Genomic DNA, 17743 nt, shown 5'->3' with positions numbered 1-17743 from the left:
CCAGCCTGGTCCCAGCCCTGACCCCGGCTGGGGCGTGGCTCAGTGTGGCCTCCCCTGCAGGAAATCGTGACCATCGTGGTGTTCGGTGTGGAGTACTTTGTGCGGATCTGGGCGGCAGGCTGCTGCTGCCGGTACCGCGGCTGGAGGGGGCGGCTCAAGTTTGCCCGGAAGCCCTTCTGTGTGATAGGTGAGGCCAGGGGGGTGCAGGCAGGCTGCCAGCCTGGAGAGGGCCGAGGGTGCATGTTGGCCCGGGAGGCAGGCCGAGACTGCGGACTGGCTGCTTCTGGAAGTTTCCTCCGCCTGCCCTCTTGGCGTCCACGCCTGTGGTGAATGCGGCCTGAGTGGCAGGAGGAGGGGAGAGGTGTTGGGACAGCTGCTGCCCAGGGCAGGGCTGGGCAGGGTGGACAGTAGTGCTGTCCCCTTGCTGGCCCTTTGCATGTGCCTCCCGTCCATCTGTCCGTCACCCTGGGGGCCCCCCTCACCTGCAGCCGGAAACGGAGGTGCAGGGGGGCCAGCCCCGCCTCGAGCCCTGCCGTCTCCCACAGACATCATGGTGCTCATTGCCTCCATTGCCGTGCTGGCCGCTGGCTCCCAGGGCAACGTCTTCGCCACGTCGGCGCTCCGGAGCCTGCGGTTCCTACAGATTCTGCGGATGATCCGCATGGACCGGCGTGGCGGCACGTGGAAGCTGCTGGGCTCGGTGGTCTACGCCCACAGCAAGGTGCGCGGCGCCGGGTCCTGGGCCCCGCTGGATGGAGCCCCGGAGGTCAGGGCAGATGGGAGCCAGCCCGCCCCCTCTCCGGGCGTCTTCCCACGAGCCGCGCCGTCCTGGTCGGCTCTGTCCAGAGCAGCCGTCCCACGGCGCGCTCTGTGGTTGGTGGGTGCGCGGGGTCGGCACCTCCCAGACAGCGGCCTGCAGAGGCTGGAGCTCGAGCCGGCGGCCGTGAGGGGCCTGCAGCCCTGCGCGGGAGCCCCACCCTGTGTTCTCCTCCATCCTTCCTGTCTGAGCCCTGAGCTGGGGGCTTGGTTGGCAGGACAGGGCCAGTGTCGGCCCTCTAAAGTGCTGGGGTGCTGGCCCCCCAGGCTCCTCCAGGAGCCTCTACCACATGGGCTTGTTCCAGGGAGGTTGTCCCAGGTCTCCAGCCTGAGTGCCTGACGATTTCTGGGGCAGTGCTCCAAGCCTGGTGGATGGGGTGTGCTGGGCTTCCGCGTGGGGGAGCCCAGGTCCGGGGACCACTCGGGACTGGGACTAGAAAACCAGCTGCCCCACCCCCGTGCCCTGTGCCCAGGGCCACACAGCCCAGCAGGTGCCGGCCTGGGCGACTGGGGGTTCTGTGGGGACACATAGCCCTGCAGACGCCGAGCCCATAGCACACCTCCCCAGGGTGGTGGGCCCTCAGGGCTGCCAGGGATGGGCAGGATACTGCCAGGCTGGCCACGGCGCCTACTGGGGCCGGGCAGCCGTGACGTGAGCCTCTCTTTCAGGAGCTGGTGACTGCCTGGTACATCGGTTTCCTGTGCCTCATCCTGGCCTCCTTTCTGGTGTACCTGGCGGAGAAGGGAGAGAATGATCACTTTGACACCTATGCTGATGCCCTCTGGTGGGGCCTGGTGAGTCCTTCCCTGGGGGTCCTCCTCCTGCTCCCTGTCTGCACCCCTCCCCCGGGCATGCACGGGAGACAGGAGGGCTCTGGCTGGCTGGAGGTGTCTCTCTGGGGCCACCTGCTGGGCACTCGGAAGCAGGATGCCCAGGCTGGGCAGCAGTAGGGGGCACGGTGGGGGGTGCACAGCTGTGTGCAGGTGACAGAGGCCCAGTCCCCAGGGAGCCTGTACCTGGCTCTGGGTGGTCATCGACCTTCCTTCCTTATTGGCCAGCTGTGTGTGAGGCCTCTCTGCTGGAGGGGCCGGAGGGACAGGAGGGACAGGAGAGTTTGAAAAAGGGACTCCAGAGCCCCTGGCTCTCCTGGGCTCCACCTTCCCAGCCGCCCCACCCGGGAGGTCCGGAGCCTTCGGACCCGCAGCCCCTGCTCACGGCCACCCCACTCCCAGGCTCCTGGAGGCCCCTCTCCTGTCACCCGCCTCTTCCAGGGCCACCGTGAGTGGGGACGGCCCCGTGTCTGTGGAGTGTGCCTTGTGGGGACCAGGTTGTGCTCTGTGGGCTCCATCCCCATTAGCTGGATGGAGCTTGGCCCGGCTCCTCCTGGCCCGTGTCCACAGATGCCCCAGGTGGGCGCTGGAGGGCCCCTCCTTCCTGGCGCTCTTCCTGAGGGAGCGGAGCACTTGGCCTGGGGGCGCATGGAGGGCCTGGGTCCACTCTCCTGGGACCCCGGACCCCGTTCCGCAAAAGCTGGCTGAGTGGTCTTTGGCAGATATTTCAGATCTAGCGGAGAAAAGGGATGTGTAACTTTCACCGGCATTTAAGTGAGAATGCAATTTATTTGTGATTATTTTATCGATTGCTGTGGGGCCTGGCATCTGTCCTCTGATGCAGCTGTGCGGGAAGCAGCAGGGCAGGCCCTGGGCCAGTCGCCCGTGACGCGGCTCGTCCTGCCCCCAGGCCTTGCTCGTGGACCACAGTCTTCCCATCTTTGAGGGATGAATTGAAGCTCTTATTTAAGTGTTTAACGAAGTGGTGTTTGCGTATGTATAACATGACAAGTAGTGTGTGGGTTTACAGTGGACACGCACCCCTTCCTGCCCGTGGGGCAGAGGCCGCAACTGCTGGGGCTTTTCTTGGGGGTTTACCTCCATATTCCCGAATAACAGCTTACGCTATTTCCAGACTGAAGCTTTAGACCTTAATTATCCGCTTGGTGCTGGGATAGAATGAGATTCGGCCCCTCCGCCGTCCTCGTCAATCTAGACGTCCTGCCTGAGTCCCCTTCCTTCTGCTCTGCAGGCCTGCACGGCTGTGGGAGGCCCTGGCCGTGTTGGGGGTGTCCCTGCACCTGCGTCCCTCCCCAGCCCGCCCTGATGCCCCCTCGAGTCGGCCCTCACTTTGGAGGACCTGGCCGATGGCTCCGAGACCTGCCTGTCTGCGGATGTCCCACCTGCACACACCCTGGCTGCCGGGGGCCACTGAGGGCGTGTGGCCGTTCCCTGTGGGCACTTTGGGGACCCTCTCCTGTGCGCTTCTGGAACAGGGGCCTCAGGGAGGGGTCCTCCTGCGCACGCCTGGACCCCTGAGCCAGTCTGTCCCCCTCTCTCTGGGCCTGATGGCACCTGCACAGACCTCGGGACGCGGGATGTGTCCTCTGGTTCCTCTCAATTTCCTCATGTGTTTGTCCAGCTCCTAGGAGACGTCCCCAACCTTATGTCTCAGCCAGTTTGATTTTTTAAAAATATTTGATTTATTCATTGAGAGAGTGAGAGAGAGAGAGCACAAGCAGGGGGAGGGAGAAGCGGACTCCCCGCTGAGCAGGGAGCCCCATGCGGGGCTCGATCCCAGGACCCTGAGATCTTGACCTGAGCTGAAGACAGACGCTTAACCTTCTGAGCCCCTCACGCATCCCACCAGCCATAAAATTCCTTTGTTTTATGGATAAGATTTCTTCTCTCTGTGGGAGGATCTCCGTGTCTTTGAGAAGGTCTCCTGCCCCCCGGGAGGGCTTTCTGCAGAGCTTGGGTCCACCCACACTGCTGCCGTGGTCTCACGCCCNCCCCCCCCCCCCCCGCCCGGGCCTGCTCCACCCCTGCAGGCTGGTCCTCTCGCTGGCCGTCCCCTGCAGCTTTCCCTCACTCCTGCCCTGCCGTGGAGGAGGGGCTCGCTGTGGCTGGGGTCCAGGGGCACCTCCCTTCTGCTGGGGTCTCTTGTCCTCACCCAGACTCCCGTCCCATGAAGTCTGGGTTTCTTCCTGCCTCCTGGCCTGGAGCCCCGTCCTCCAGGTCCTGCTTCCGCCCTCAGGGCTCCTTTCCACAACCTCATCCGTCACCCGGTGGAGTTTTTGGAGGGGGTTTAGTTTACGGTTAGTTTATACTGAAAACCTTGGTAATCCGCACCTGGTGAAGTTCTGACCAGGGAGGTTTTGTGGTGCGGAGTGGATCCCCTTCTGGCCCACACCCACTCCTGGCTGCCCTTCCTCATTCCCTCTGCCTTTCCAGAACTTTCTACGCAGGCCCGAGTGGGGATTGTGCCCCGTTTCCCGCCGTATGCACGCAGGCCCCGAAGTCCCTGCCCAGGGGCCATGTTTTATCCAGTGCCGTTTCCCAGACTCCATGGTGGGCTCTGTGCCCTGGAGTCCAGGGGACAGCCCCCAGGGGCTGTGGGTGGGTGCTGAGAGATGCCCGCCCCCATTGGCAGGTCTGGTGGGAGCCTCCTGGAGCTCGCCCCATGGGCAGTGGGCCCTCCTGTGTGCCTGAGGCCTCTGTGAGTGGGCACTGCCCTCCCCACTGCGCCCCAGGGAGGCCCGTCCTGCCCCCCCCCCGTCACGCTGGGGCAGCTCACGCTCCAGCCGCACCTCGGGGGGGCCCTTCCCGCATGTCTGGCCTCAGCTTCTAAGTCACCCTCCAAAGGCCCCACTGCACCGAGGCCCCCTCCTGTCTCCATCGTCTGTCCCGCATGTTTCCTGCTCAGCCCCATCCCTGTCCAGCTGCTGGTTCTTTCTGGGCTTCCTGGCTGTGGCCCGGCCTTGAGCCCAGAGCGGCCGCCAGCTCCCTCCGTGGGAAGCCACTTGGCCTCCTTGCTCCGTGGCTCTTCTGGCTCTGACGGGTGTGAAGTGGGAAGAGAGCCTCCCAGTGACCCCATGCCCTGCCCTGAAATGTGGGGAAGAGGAGGGATCTGGAGAGTTTGGGGATGGTTTTGCAGGGATGAAGGACGGCGTTGCGGGCCTTGGCCTCACTGGGCCTCGTGTGCGCGGTGTGGGAAGGGGTGGCCTCTGTGCCTGTCCAGTGTGTCCTGAGGGCAGCCCTCTGTGTAAGACTCCGGGGGCTAGGAAGAGCGTCCAGGTCGGGGTCATGGCCTCCACAGTGGTCACCGCCAGGCCTGGCTCAGTGACAGGGCTTCCTGTCCCACAGATCACCCTGACGACCATTGGTTACGGGGACAAGTACCCCCAGACCTGGAACGGGAGGCTTCTGGCCGCGACCTTCACCCTCATCGGTGTCTCCTTCTTTGCTCTTCCCGCGGTAAGTCCTGTCGTCCCTTCTTGCCTTTGGTGGGGGCCACATGCGGCCCTAGTCACCTGTCCACTTGGGGTCCGTGGGACAGGAGCACGGCTCCCAGCAGGGTCCCCAGCGCCCCAGGAGCTTGAGGTGGCAGGTGTGGTGCAAAGAGTCACCCTTTCCCGAGCTGCCCTGGCCAGGGGCTGGTGGCTCTCAAGCTGTGGCCTCTGTCGGCCACTGTCAGGCCTCCCAGCCCTATGGGACTGGCCAGTAGGTCCTTGTGACCGGAGCAGTGCTTTGCGGTGACACGGATCCCTTGTCAGGTCACTAGGGGACCCGCGCAGCAAGGGCGAGTCTGCCATAGCTGGGCAGGGCGGAGGGGTGGCTGGTGGGGGGACACTGCTGTTCCTCGTAGCTGCTCGCCAAGAGCCTGGGCCTGCACTTGCCTCAGTGCGGACGGTCAGGACGGAGGAGGACCTCTGGGCCCGGGCGTGTTCCGGGTGGGCACCGCCATGCTCCTGCAAGGCAGAGGTTCCCTGTACCCTGAAAAATCCAAGTGTTCTTCCCCAGCTTGGTGTCCAGGTGGTTAGGGACTGAGGAGGTGGGGAGGCCCCCAGCGTGTGCAGGCCAGGGTGGGGGTGGGGGGCTGTGGCCGCTGGCGCATGGTCTGACTCTGATGACCTGCAGGGCATTCTGGGGTCTGGCTTTGCTCTGAAAGTCCAAGAGCAGCACCGGCAGAAGCACTTTGAGAAGAGACGGAACCCTGCGGCGGGCCTGATCCAGGTGAGGCCAGGAGGGCCCAGGGGAGTTCCCGGCGGGCTCCCGTCCTGTCCGGGAGCAAAGCCCGGGCCAGCCCTGGTGCAGAGACCCCTCGGCCCCTGGCGTGTCCCGTGTGTGGCCGGGCCACAGCCCTTGGTCCTGTGAAGGAGCACGTTGGGCGCGGAAGTCAGGCCGTGTGTTGAGAACCAGTGCAGACACCTCAGGCCTGCAGTCGTGACGGCGTGGGTGGTGGCCGTGGTCCTGCGTGGGCCCCGGGCCCCTGGGGGCCGGTGTGCTGGCTCACCCCCACTACACAGGGACCCCACTCAGGGAGCCATGCAGTCCATTCCACTGCCGGGGGCTCAGAGGCCCCTTGGGGTCCAGCTTCCTGAGCTGGGACACTGAGTAGCAGGCTGCCCGAGGGGCCCCTCTCCAAAGCTGGGGAGCCGGCCATCCTGGGGAGCTGGTGGACATCCCCCACCCACCCAGGTCTTTCCTTTATAAAGAGGGGGTCTTCCCCGTGGGCATCCTGCTTCTCAGTTCTCAGGAACTGAATCAAAATCTTACATCAGCCAGGGGAGTGCTCCTGAGAGCAGCTGCCAAGCCAGGAGCGAGTGGGTCTAAACGCCCCCGCCTGCACCCCTGCCCCCAGCCCTGGGACCTTCCTGGTGTGGCAGCCGAAGTGAGCCTCGTTCCGGAAGTGTGGTGGTTTGCTTTGACCTCTGATGGCCCCCAGAAGGGTCAGTCAGCTCAGGGCTTTACCTGGAAACTCTCCCAGGGCTGGAGTGGCGTCCGGGCACGCGGGCATTGGTCAAAGGTCACCGGTGGACAAATATCGAAGGGGTCGTGGTGTATTTTTGACGTGGAACTTATCTTATGTTTCTTTATATGATTTGAAAGACGAATGCATGGGACGGCAGTCACAGATCCACAGCTCTGGCTCACGGAGTATCGGATGTGATTTCTTACGGTGACAGCACCGGGTGCGGGGTGGACAGGGTGGGGGCGGAGCAGAGCTTGCACGCTGTCTCAGAGAAGAGGGCACACATTCAGACCAGCCACCGTGGATGGGAGACGCCAGTCGTCATCCACAGGGTGACCGTTCAGAAAACAGCTTTTAAAACTTCAGGAGAGACCGAGAGAAGGGACTCCAAATAATACTCCAGAAAACCTGACCCCCCAGGAGGGCAGTGGGGGGGGCTCAGAAGCACACGCAGCAGGAGGCCTGTCCTAACCACGTTACACGAACATGGATTGAACTCTGAATTGAAAGGCAGAGGGGGAAGAATAGATTTAAAATCTACTCAGCTGTCTGCTGTCTGCTGGAGACTCACCCCAGACCCCAGGACAGTGACAGGTGCCAAGTACAAGACAGGAGGAAGCTATTCCCTGGGGACCATGGCCTCCAGAGGGCCACGGTCTAGACTGAGTCCGACCCTGTGATGGGAGACAAAGAAGGTCGGGACTCGTTGACAGAACAGTGGTAACCATGTCCACACTAACTCAGAGCCCCAAAGTACGTGCAGCAAAAACTGACAGAATTACAGGGCAAAACCGACATCTGTAGGATAAGAGCTGGAGACGTGGATGCCCCAGTTTCGTCCTGTATGGAATAGCCTGGGAAGCGGAGGACCTGGGTCCAGGAGCCAGCTGGACTGCAGACATCCCCGGGACAACCCAGCGTGTCCTGCCCGGAGCACAGGGGACACCCCCCAGGATGGACCATATTTGGGGCCATGAAACATGTCTCAAGCTATGACGTCGCAAACATCAAACGGGAAAGAGTCGTCTCTCCCACAAACGGTGTTGGGACTACCGAATACCCAATTTTAAAAGAATCAAGTTTGACTCTTACACAGAATTAACTCAAAATGGGTCAAAAACCTGTAAGAGCCAAAGCTATAAAATTCTTAGAAGAAAACAGGTGTAAATTTCCATGGTTGGTGTTTTAGATAGATGCCTAAAGCACAAGCAAGAGAGAAAATAAACACATGGAACTTTATCAAAATTAACAAGTTTTGTGCTTCAAGAGATGCTATAAAGAGAGTGAAAAGCTAACCCGCAGAGTGGGAGGAGATAGTCGCACATCCTGGTTCCGGTAAGAGTCTAGTGTCCGGAACATGGAACTCCCACAGCTCAGGAACAAAAAGACGAATAAACCAGTTTATTTTTATTTTATTTTATTTTATTTATTTTTTTAAAGATTTTCTTTATTTGACAGAGAGGGAGACAGCCAGCGAGAGAGGGAACACAAGCAGGGGGAGTGGGAGAGGAAGAAGCAGGCTCCCAGCGGAGGAGCCTGACGTGGGGCTCGATCCCATAACGCCGGGATCACGCCCTGAGCCGAAGGCAGACGCTTCAGGACCGAGCCACCCAGGCGCCCCCAAACAAGCCAGTTCAGAAATGAATTTGAGTAGACATTTCTCGGAAGGAGACATTGGGAGGCCAGTGAGCACGTGAGAACTGCTCCCCGTCATTTGTCATCAGGGAAATGCAAACCTGAACCATAACGAGCTGTCCCCACACCGGCTGGGGCAGCGGAGATGAGAATGTAGGAAAGAACTAGGGAGGTGCGGAGTCGTTGGAGCCCCGGTGCCTGGCGGCGGGGCGTGAGGACGGTGGGGTGGTCCCTCGGGGTTCGCATTAGCTGCGGACCGGCTACCCCCTCACTCCAGACCCCAAAGAACTGACAACAGATGTTCCACCAAAACCTTTCCACGATCGCAGCGGCGCTATTTACGGTGGGGGGGGGGACTCCCCGCGCATCCTGTGCGTGAACAAAAGGCGGGGTTTCCGTACAATGGAACATTATTCGGTCATGAAAAAGAACCAACTGGTCCTGCAAAGGCCGTGATACAAGCCGGTCTCCAAAGGCCCGGTGTCCTGTGGTCGTGCGGAGGGCGGACGTCCAGTGCAGTGGGCGGGACGCAGGTGGGCACTGCGGGCTGGGGGGCGGGGCGTCAGTGCACCTGTTGCCCCCCAGTCGCACGCTTTGAAATGGCGCAGTCCCTGTGTGTGTTCCACCACCACGAGGAGAAGCAGCCGAGTGCAAGCTCAGGCTCCTTCCCTCACTGAGCGCCCTGCGGCGGTCCCAGGGAGGAGCGGGGTACTGCAGGGAGGAACGAAGCCCCCCGTGGAGGAGCGAAGTGCCCCCAGAGGAGCGGGGCACCCCAGGGAGGAGCGGAGCGCCTGTCCCTGGCTCTGCCCCCTGGCCCCGGCTCCCGGGGTCACTCGTGTGACCCCACCTGACGTACCCCTGAGGGCTGGGGGGGCAGGAGTGACCGCCAGGACAGGTCACATCCGCCAGCGGCAGGTAAGGTGGGTCAGGAAAGGCCCCGCGCAGGTTGGCTGCTGCGGCGGGTGTCCGTCCCGCAGAGGGTAACCTGAGGCTGGCGGGGGGCTGGGCCTGGGGGCACGTGCAGGGGCGGGGCCCTCAGGGAGGCGTCTGACCCTTGCCGCTTCCCCTCTGCAGTCGGCCTGGAGGTTCTATGCCACCAACCTGTCCCGCACGGACCTGCACTCCACGTGGCAGTATTACGAGCGCACGGTGACCGTGCCCATGTACAGGTACCCGCCGCCGCCGGACCCTGCGTGCACTGCTTCGCCTGGGTTTCATTTTCTGTTCGTTCTGAAGCCCCATTTTTTGTTGTTCATGATTTTCATTGATTTTTCTTTTTTTTAAACAATGTGTGTACTTTTCAAGGAGTCGTGTGATTTATTTCGCAGCATTAATTTTGTTCTTTGTTTTATAGCTCGTGGCTCTTATTTCTCACCTCCATCCACCCCTTTGCTTAGCTTCCTTGCTGTCGGTCGCATTGTGTTGTGAGCATTGCGAAGACAGGCCCTCCCGAGAGCTCGTGGAGGTAAATGCCGGCTGCTTCCGGCGGCCCGCAGCCCCGTGCCGAGCCCTGGCAGGGCCGGCCCCAGAGCGTTGAAAGGGTAACCTTAACCCTCTGTCTTTCAGCGAGGAGAGGGTCCCCGTGTGGGGGAAGGGCCACATCGAGGCTCCAGGGCCAGGGGGGCCCTGCAGCCCCCCAGCACGGAGCACACAGACAGCCCGCAGGTGCCCTACGGTGGGAAGGGAGGGCGGGGAGGCTCTCGCTGGGGGCAGTTGGTGGAGGCAGAGCCAGTGGCCCCAGAAGCCAAGGGGTCACCAGCAGGCAGCTTCCCACCTTTCCTCAAGGGCAGGTGGCAGCCCAGAGCGAGAGTGTGGCCACCCCCAGAGTATGTCTGTGCCAGGCTCTGGCTTAGAAAAAGGTCTGAGGTGAGAGGGGCTGGGGACCCTCAGGGTGGACACCACTCTGCTGGCCTGCCCTCACCTGGGGGGTGAAGCTGAGCCCTGGGGCTTCCCTGCCCAAGGATGTCCCTTACCTGCCCTTAGAGGTTTCCACCCAGGGGCCCTCGCCTGAGGGTAGGCTGGGCGGCCAGTGTGGGTGGGGCTGGAGGCTGGGCCAGCGTCCCCCTGAGAGTCCCCAAGTCAGCGATGGCCAGGCAGGCTGGAGCCGTCCCCACCTGGCTCCTGCCTTTCCTCTGTAGAGCCTGTCAACCTGGGCAGGGGATGCGACGCCCCCCCAGCACCCTTCCCTTCGGGCACTTTCCGGATACCCCACTTGGGGTACACGTTCCCTGGGAACCCCGAAGGCTCTCGCTTTCCCAGCGCTGTGCTCCCGCCCTCGGGCCTGAGCAGGGTGGACCCTCGTGCTAATTTTCTTTGTTCTGTTGTTTCCCCCACTTTCCTTGACCATTTGGTTCATTTTCTTTTTCTTATCCCGTTCTTTTAAAATTTCCGTTCTTTTCCCTTTGTGTGTGTGTGCAAACCCTTGAAAGCTCGCAAGCTCAAAGCTACGGGGCGTCCAGGTAGGAGATGCATGGGACGGACGGCGTGTGTGGTGTGGCTGTTCTCTGTCTGGGGCTGGTACAGGGCTGCCCCGGAGCCCTCCGGCAGGCTGCCGGCCAGCACCCCGCACCCGTGCCCAGCCTGTGTTCCCCACGCTGGGCGCAGGCACTGCCCTGCTCTCCCCGTGGCCCCTGCCTGGAGCCCGGCTCCCTCTCTGACCGCCCCCGCCCCCGCCCCTGTCAGCTGCTTTCTCGGGCTGGATCCGTCTGTCTTACCTTGTCTTCTGTTCCTTGTCCTGCTTCTTGCCTTGTCTCAGTAGCCACGTCCCTCCCCTGCACCTCTGTCCCCGCCCGCAGGCCCTGTGGTGCAGGGCACAGAGCTGGTGGGGATGGGGGTTTCCTCCACCCCAGCTTGGGGGGGCACCCTGTTCCCGGCAGGCAGCTCACCTCTGGTGCTGCTTGGGCTGTCCCTCTCTGGACCTGGGAGGACCAAGGGCCTGTGGTCCCTGTGTGCTGTCCCCGATCGCTGTGTCCCCACGGGACGGGCTGGGGGGGCGAGGAGCTCTCACTCCTGCTGCAGGGAGGAAAGGGGGTCACTTGCCCAGAGTGGGGTGCTGAGCCGCTACAGGAAATCCCATCCCGCACACAGCGCAGCTCGTCTGTAGACCCTTTCCTGAGGGATGGGTGCGACTGTGTTGGACGGGCCCATCTGCACACAGGCCTGCAGAGTGAGGGTCCACCCTCTCCCCGTGCAGACTGAGCCAGGGGTCCCCGGGCAGAAACTCTTGGCCTGTGGTGCCCTGCGTGGGAACTGTGTTAGACCGCTAACCTTCCGTTCCCAGAAGGGAGGAAGGTGCTGAGCCCCACGGGCCTCTCCACCCCAGCCCCTGCCTTTTACTGGCTGCATACCCCAGAGGTCTCGCTCAGAGAAGGCGAGCGGGGGCAGTGTCCTCCCCTGTGCCGACCCTGGGCTCCTGTGCTCCAGGCTGCCCGGACAGGTGGGGGTGCCCTGCTTGAGGTTCCTCATATCCTCCTTTGGTCTGTCTTCTCCAGCCAGTCCCAGGCTCCAGAGTCTGTGGACCACCCCCTCCCCACCCTGACCTGGGTGACTAGAGCTGTCCCCTCGAGGCTGGCTGACCCCTGGCCAGCCACTGCTCTTTCCTGGGATGCCCCTGACATGTCCCCTACTGCTGTCGGCACGCTGCTCCCTAGTCCTCCACGACCACCCTCAAAGTGACGGGGGCCGTCATGTGTGGTGCGTGCGCGCCCCTGCCGTGGCCCTGCCCGTCCGTGCTCCGTTCCCTGCTGCTGTGTGTCTGAGGCATGACGTCCTGTCTGTGTGTCCCTGAACTTGGACGTGTGTGTGTGTGTGTGTGTGGCCTGAACAGGGGGTGCTGTCCCGGGTCTCTGCTGCAGGTCCATGGGGGGTGGTTGAGGGGGAGTGGGGAGGCCAGTTTTGTCCCTGTGTCCAGCCCTGGGGCCTCTGCTCGTGGCCTGGGTCAACCTGACTGCCCACACCTCCCGCTTAGTCTTGACCCACTAGGACTGGGCTGACCCTGGAGGAGGAGGAGGGGCAGGGGGAGGGAAGAGCTCTGCTGAGGCTGCAGAGGGAGCTGAGCTGGCCCAGACCGTGACTGAGGGCAGGACCCCTGGGGGCCCACTGGCATCAGGAGGCCGGACAGGGAGGGGTGTGGAGGGGCCGGAGTAAAGCCAGGGACTAGGAGGCTGGCTGTCAGTGCCCTGGACTTGGGGGGGCCCTATCCTCCAACCGTGGTGGCATTGGGGAGCGGAGTGACGCCCGCAAAGGCAGGGTGGGCTCCAGCCAGGCCTGCGGGCAGGGAGAGGAGGAGGCGGAGAGGTGCAGGGCAGTGGTGCTGCCCCCTCGCCCACCGAGTAGAGGCTCCACCAGGCCCCCCACAAGCTTGGGCGGGTCAGAGGTCCCCAGGGTCAGGAAGGGTAGAGGCTGAGGCTGGGTGGGGGTCTGTGAGCCTGGTTTCAAAGGAGTGCTTGGGATTCCAAAGCTGAGGGCTTGATGGGGGGTCACAGAGCGGAGTGGGGGTGTCACAGCGGAGTGGGGGTGTCACAGGGCAGAGTGGGGGGTGTCACAGGGCAGAGTGGGGGTGTCACAGAATAGATGAGAGTGTCACAGTGGGGTGAAGGTGTCACAGAGCAGAGTGGGGTGTCACCGAGTGGGATGGGGAAATCACAGAGTGTGATGGGGGGTCACGGAGCGTGATGGGGGTGTCAGCCAGGTGGGGGCTGCGTCAGGAAGGAGGAACCAGGGCCTGTGGTTGAGTAGGACAAGGGGCGTTTGCTCAGGATGAGATGAGTGTCTGAGGGCAGAAAGTAGTGAGACCCTGAGTCGGGCAGAGGGTGGGTGAGGGACAGAACTTGCCCCAGATGTTGGGAGTGGACTGGAGTCCCCCTGTGAGGCCCTGGTCCTGTGGCTGGAGGTGGGGTGGCTGGGGTTCCCCCAGGAACCTCTCAGGGTTTACAGGTCCCCTGCCTTGGTGTCAAAGTGAGGACTTAATTACCCTCTCGGCTTCCCTGGAAGTTCTGGCTGGAGCTGCCCAGGGGTCACCGTGGATGGATGCCCGGCCTGCAGGCGGGGCGTTGGACATGAGGTTGTCCTGGGTGGGCGTGACCTGGTCTGGGAGGAGGGGCTGTGGAGCAGAGCTGGGCCAGCTTGCCAAGAATCCAGGGGCTTTTCCTCCAGCTGCCCAGGCAGCTCACCAGACACCCAGAGTGGGCCTCTCTCTGCCCAGCAAAGCCCTTTTCTAGGACCCTGGCCCCTGCCCTGACTTTGGCAGAGGGCGTGACTTTGCAGAGAGGGGTGCTGTTTGCAGCTGTACTGCCCCTTGGGGGTGTTCAGGGATTGGAAAGGGAGAGGGGAGGGTAGAAGGTCCCTGCCATCTATCATCCGGTACCTTCTGGACCCCCTCCGTGCTCTCCATGGAGAGCCTGGGGGCATTCCTGCCCCTGTGCTGTGCACGCTGTTCGCTGCCCACTTCCAGGGGCACGGCCCCCACCAGAGGCACAGTCCAGAGGGTGCACATGGCCCCCCAGGGCCACGGTTGCCAGGGAGCTCTCCCCTTGCTCTGCCTGGGACAGGCCACACCCAGGCCCCCAGCATTGCCACCGCAGGCCCCCATGTGTGACGTGGATGCTGGTGGGAGCTGGGGTGCAGGTCCCCCAGGCCCTGGCAGGCAGGAGCTCACCGTGTCTCTTCTCGCCACAGACTGATCCCACCCCTGAACCAGCTGGAGCTTCTCCGGAACCTCAAGAGTAAATCCGGGCTCACCTTCAGGTCAGCAGAGGGGCTCCTGGGCCAGTGCTCAGTCCTGGGGGGTCCTTGGTGAGGGGCGGGCAGCTACAGGATGCCCCGGGGTCTGGTGATCTTGGTGGTTTTCCACTTCTGCCGACGCCCATCCCCAGAGGGTGGCTGGTTTGGGGGGTGGGCATGGCGGGCGGAGCGTTGGGAGGGCTTCCCAGCTATGGCACCTGCTGGTTCTGTTGTAATTGTAACATCTGTGTCTGGAGCGAGGGGGGCACAGAGCCAGGTGTGCGGGGGACGAGGGCTTGCCCAGCAGGAGAGTGGACAGAGGGCCGGCCACCTGGGCCCCCATGCCGAGGGCTGCCCCCAGCGGCTTGCCGCCTCTGTAGAGCTGTCTGTGGGGCGGAGCTGCTGGGGTGGGTGAGTGGTGGCCCCTGCCTCTCCCCCCGAGGCAGGTCCATGCCCTGCATCCTGCAAACAAAACCTCATTTGGAAAGTCTTTGCAGATGTTACTAAGTAAAGGATCCCAACGCAGGATCCTTCTGGATTCGCATGGGCCCTAAATCCAATGATAAGTGTCCGTGTAAGAGACAGCAAAGATGGCCACACGAAGGGAGGCAGAGATGGGAGTGATGTGGCCACAAGCCCAGGACTTGCGGGGCCTCCAGGAGCTGGGGAGGCAGGAGAGACCCCGAGCCCAGGGCTCAGCCCTTCCCGGCCTTGATGCTGGACTTCGGGCCTCCAGCGTAGCTTCCTGTGCTGGAAGCTGTGTGGGCCTTGGCTCTCGAGGCGTGGGCCAATGGGTGCAGGTGTTGGTACTGGGACTGAGGTGCTGCCGTGGCGGTCCCGCAGTGCGGAACTGAGTGCTCCGGGCCGGGGAGCACGGTGGGAGTGTCTCCTCAGGGCCCAGCATGCTGGCAGACGCAGGGCGCCCGGGGGAACACGGCCACCCTGTCAGACGGGCAGACAGTGAGCGGGAACCTCGGGCCAGCATGGGGTGGAAGGCAGAACATGGACGTGCTCAGCTCCAAGCCGGCGCGGAGCACGCGGTCTGGTTTCTCCTCCTGCTTGTAGAAAACGGGCGGAGAAGCTGGAATGAAGGAACTGAGCAGAGAGAAGCCGGCCCTTGAAGACTTAGGGCCGTGGCTGGCCCAGGCTGCAGGGACACTACGTGAGGGATGCACCGGGGGAGGGGGGAGCGCTTGCTCTGGAAGGGGGGCCATGGGCGTGGCTGGACAGCCTTGGCGGGAGAGCTTCCCTGTGTGTGGCCGGTGGGGCTAAGCAGCCCTCTCAGCACAGGGGAGCAGAAATGGGTCACCCGGGAGAGATTTGTCTGCAAAACGGCGTCTGTCCCTGGGGCGTCAGTCCTTGGGGGGCACGTATGGGGGCCTGTACGGGTCCCCGCAGGGTCTTAGGAATTTTATTCCAGCAGAATTCCCTGGCCGGCAGGGACAGAGACAGGCCATGTGCCGCTAGGTGGGGAGGTCTGGGAGCCTGCAGGCAGGAAACAGGCTGACGGAGCTGCCCAACCACCAACACAGGGGGCCTGCGGGCGAGGGGGAGCGGCTCTGGCCGCGGGCATGCCGAGGCCGGGCCTGGGTCCCGCAGCCCCGGGGGGACTGAGGCGTTTGTCACCGAGTGGGGTTTCCCGCTGGGTCTCAGACTTTGGGTGCTGGTGAACTTTACTCCTTCCACCTTCTCCCTGTTCGGATGGTGTGTCTGTCCTATTGCATTTTGGGGACAGATCACTGGTTTTCTAGAGGTGACAGGTCCCCAGCTGGGGAGGACTTTTACCCCAGGAAGGATCACACCCAGAGTCTCACTCACACCCGGTTCAGATGACCCGGACGCTGGGATTCCGGACTCTCTGAGCCGCTGAGCTTTCGTTGCGATTTGGCCCTAGGGCTGATGCTGTCATGGGTTGAGACTTTGGAGTGTTGGGGTGTAAGGGGGCAGGCTGTAGTGAGTTGAATGGTGTCCCCTGAAAGATATGTCCATGTGCTGGAACCGTGAGTGGGACCTGATCTGGGGGAAGGGGGTTGGCAGATGTAGTTAAGGAAGTTGAGTTGAGGTTGTCCTGGATTAGGGCCACCCTAGATCCAGAGACGCCTGTCCTGAAAAGACAGACGCAGAAGAGAAGCCACGTGACAAGGAAGCAGAGACCAGAAGGACGTGGCCGGAAGCTCAGGAGCGTCGGGGGCCCCAGGGCCTGGGGGAGGCAGGGCGTCCCAACCCTCTAGCACGGGGCAGGGAGGGGGTGCTGCCGACCGACACCTGGATCTCTGACTTCTGGCCTCTGGACCGAGAGAGAAATTCCCATTGTTTGAAGCCACAGGATCTGTGGTCCCAGGAGACACACAGGGATGCGATGTGAGCCCCTGGGCTGGGCCGAGGGCGCCCCAGGGCAGCTCTTGGTGGCTGAGCTCAGGGCGGCTGCGGGATGGGGCATCACAGGGCTGGGGTTCCCATGGAGGCCTTTGTACACTGTGTCCCTGGACCGCATGGAATGGGGAGCCCAGGAGGTTGGGGGCCGGTCCTCAGGGACCCCAGCCCCAAGAAGGAAATCTAGGAACACCCTCTCGCTGCCTTGGTCACATGGTGCTCCACCAGCGCCATCAGTGCACCACGTGCTCTGCAAAGGTTTCGGACGTGCCCCGAAGAGCCCTCTCGGGGTCCCCTGCCGTGGTCCCAGGGACCCGCCGAGCACAGTCCCAGCCACCACCCTTCTATCCATGTTCACGGTGAACATCACCGGTAGGCGCCATCAAGCCACGGGCAGGATGGGCGGAGCGCGGGCCCAGGGCTGTGGCCATTCACCGTCTGTGGGAAAACCACACGGGGCCAGTGAGCCGTGAAGCCGACAGTGGGAAGAGAAACGGAGCGGCCGTCCGCCCAGAACGCTGATTGTGGAAGCCGGACTTGTCTAGTGCTTCCGTCTGCACCCACTTCCTCTGTGAAACTTAGTTAATGTCGGTGATTCTCATTAAAACCTGGGGCCGTGACCACTTCCAGAATTCCCTCTTTCCTGCAGGACCTGTCTCCTTGGGCCTCGTGGGGGCTGGGTGGGGCCGTGGACCGTGGGGTGCTGCGGAGGATCCACTGGGCCCTACGTGGGGTGGGGTCCGCCCAGCGGGCCAGCTGCTAACAGTCTTGTCGCTTCTGTTTAAAGGAAGGAGCCTCAGCCGGAGCCCTCTCCAAGGTCAGTGCCCGCTTGCCCCCTGCTGCCCCGGGCGTGTGGCCGTGAGCGGTGCTGGTCCCTCCGTGTCTGTGCACTGCGTGTCATCGGGGGCCCTGTGCGTGCCCACGTGTGGAACTGTGTGTCTGGACCCCGCCGGCTGCGCTGTGGGCCCTGCAATCGCTTTGCCTGTGCTCAGCACCCTTGCCTCACTGCTGCAGGGTGGGGCAGCCGAGGGGCAGCTCCCCCCGCCCCACCCCGCCCCACCCCGCCCCGGGGCCCTCTGTGAGCACCCCACTCCGGTCGGGCCCAGACGCTCAAGCCCGGTGTCCCGCCTCTTTGGCGGAGACGGGTCCCCCAGTTCTGTGAGCGTCTGCTAGCCCAGCCTCTGCCGGTGTTGTCAGCTTCAGGCAGACCAGAGACGGCCGTGCAGGGACTGCCCGGGGCCACCTCTGCGGGCGGAGAAGGGCGGACAGCCGTCTGCTGTTTCCCTGTATTCAAGGGGATCTCCCAACTGTTCCGTGACTTTCAAGTCTGAGGGACCCCAGCCTGCGTGTGTATCTCTGTGCTGAGTCCTCTGAGCCCGGGGTCCCCCAGCA

At 63.0% G+C, this 17743-nt stretch overlaps 1 protein-coding gene across 1 annotated transcript in view; it reads left to right on the top strand.

Moving 5' to 3' along the window:
* Positions 1-17743, top strand: part of KCNQ2 (potassium voltage-gated channel subfamily Q member 2) — a 53918-nt gene that overhangs the window by 20766 nt on the left and 15409 nt on the right. Inside the window, exons 6-10 of the mRNA XM_040638593.1 lie at positions 5014-5124; positions 5788-5883; positions 9332-9426; positions 13934-14002; positions 17139-17168. Coding sequence (XP_040494527.1) covers positions 5014-5124; positions 5788-5883; positions 9332-9426; positions 13934-14002; positions 17139-17168 — 401 coding nt within the window. The remainder of the gene's footprint in view (positions 1-5013; positions 5125-5787; positions 5884-9331; positions 9427-13933; positions 14003-17138; positions 17169-17743) is intronic.

Source organism: Ursus maritimus, unplaced genomic scaffold, assembly GCF_017311325.1.
Source record: "Ursus maritimus isolate PB19 unplaced genomic scaffold, ASM1731132v1 scaffold_22, whole genome shotgun sequence".
In the NCBI taxonomy this organism is placed as follows: Eukaryota; Metazoa; Chordata; class Mammalia; order Carnivora; family Ursidae; genus Ursus; species Ursus maritimus.
The sequence above is the reverse complement of the archived record's forward strand: the minus strand, read 5'-3'. Positions and strand labels throughout refer to the sequence as shown.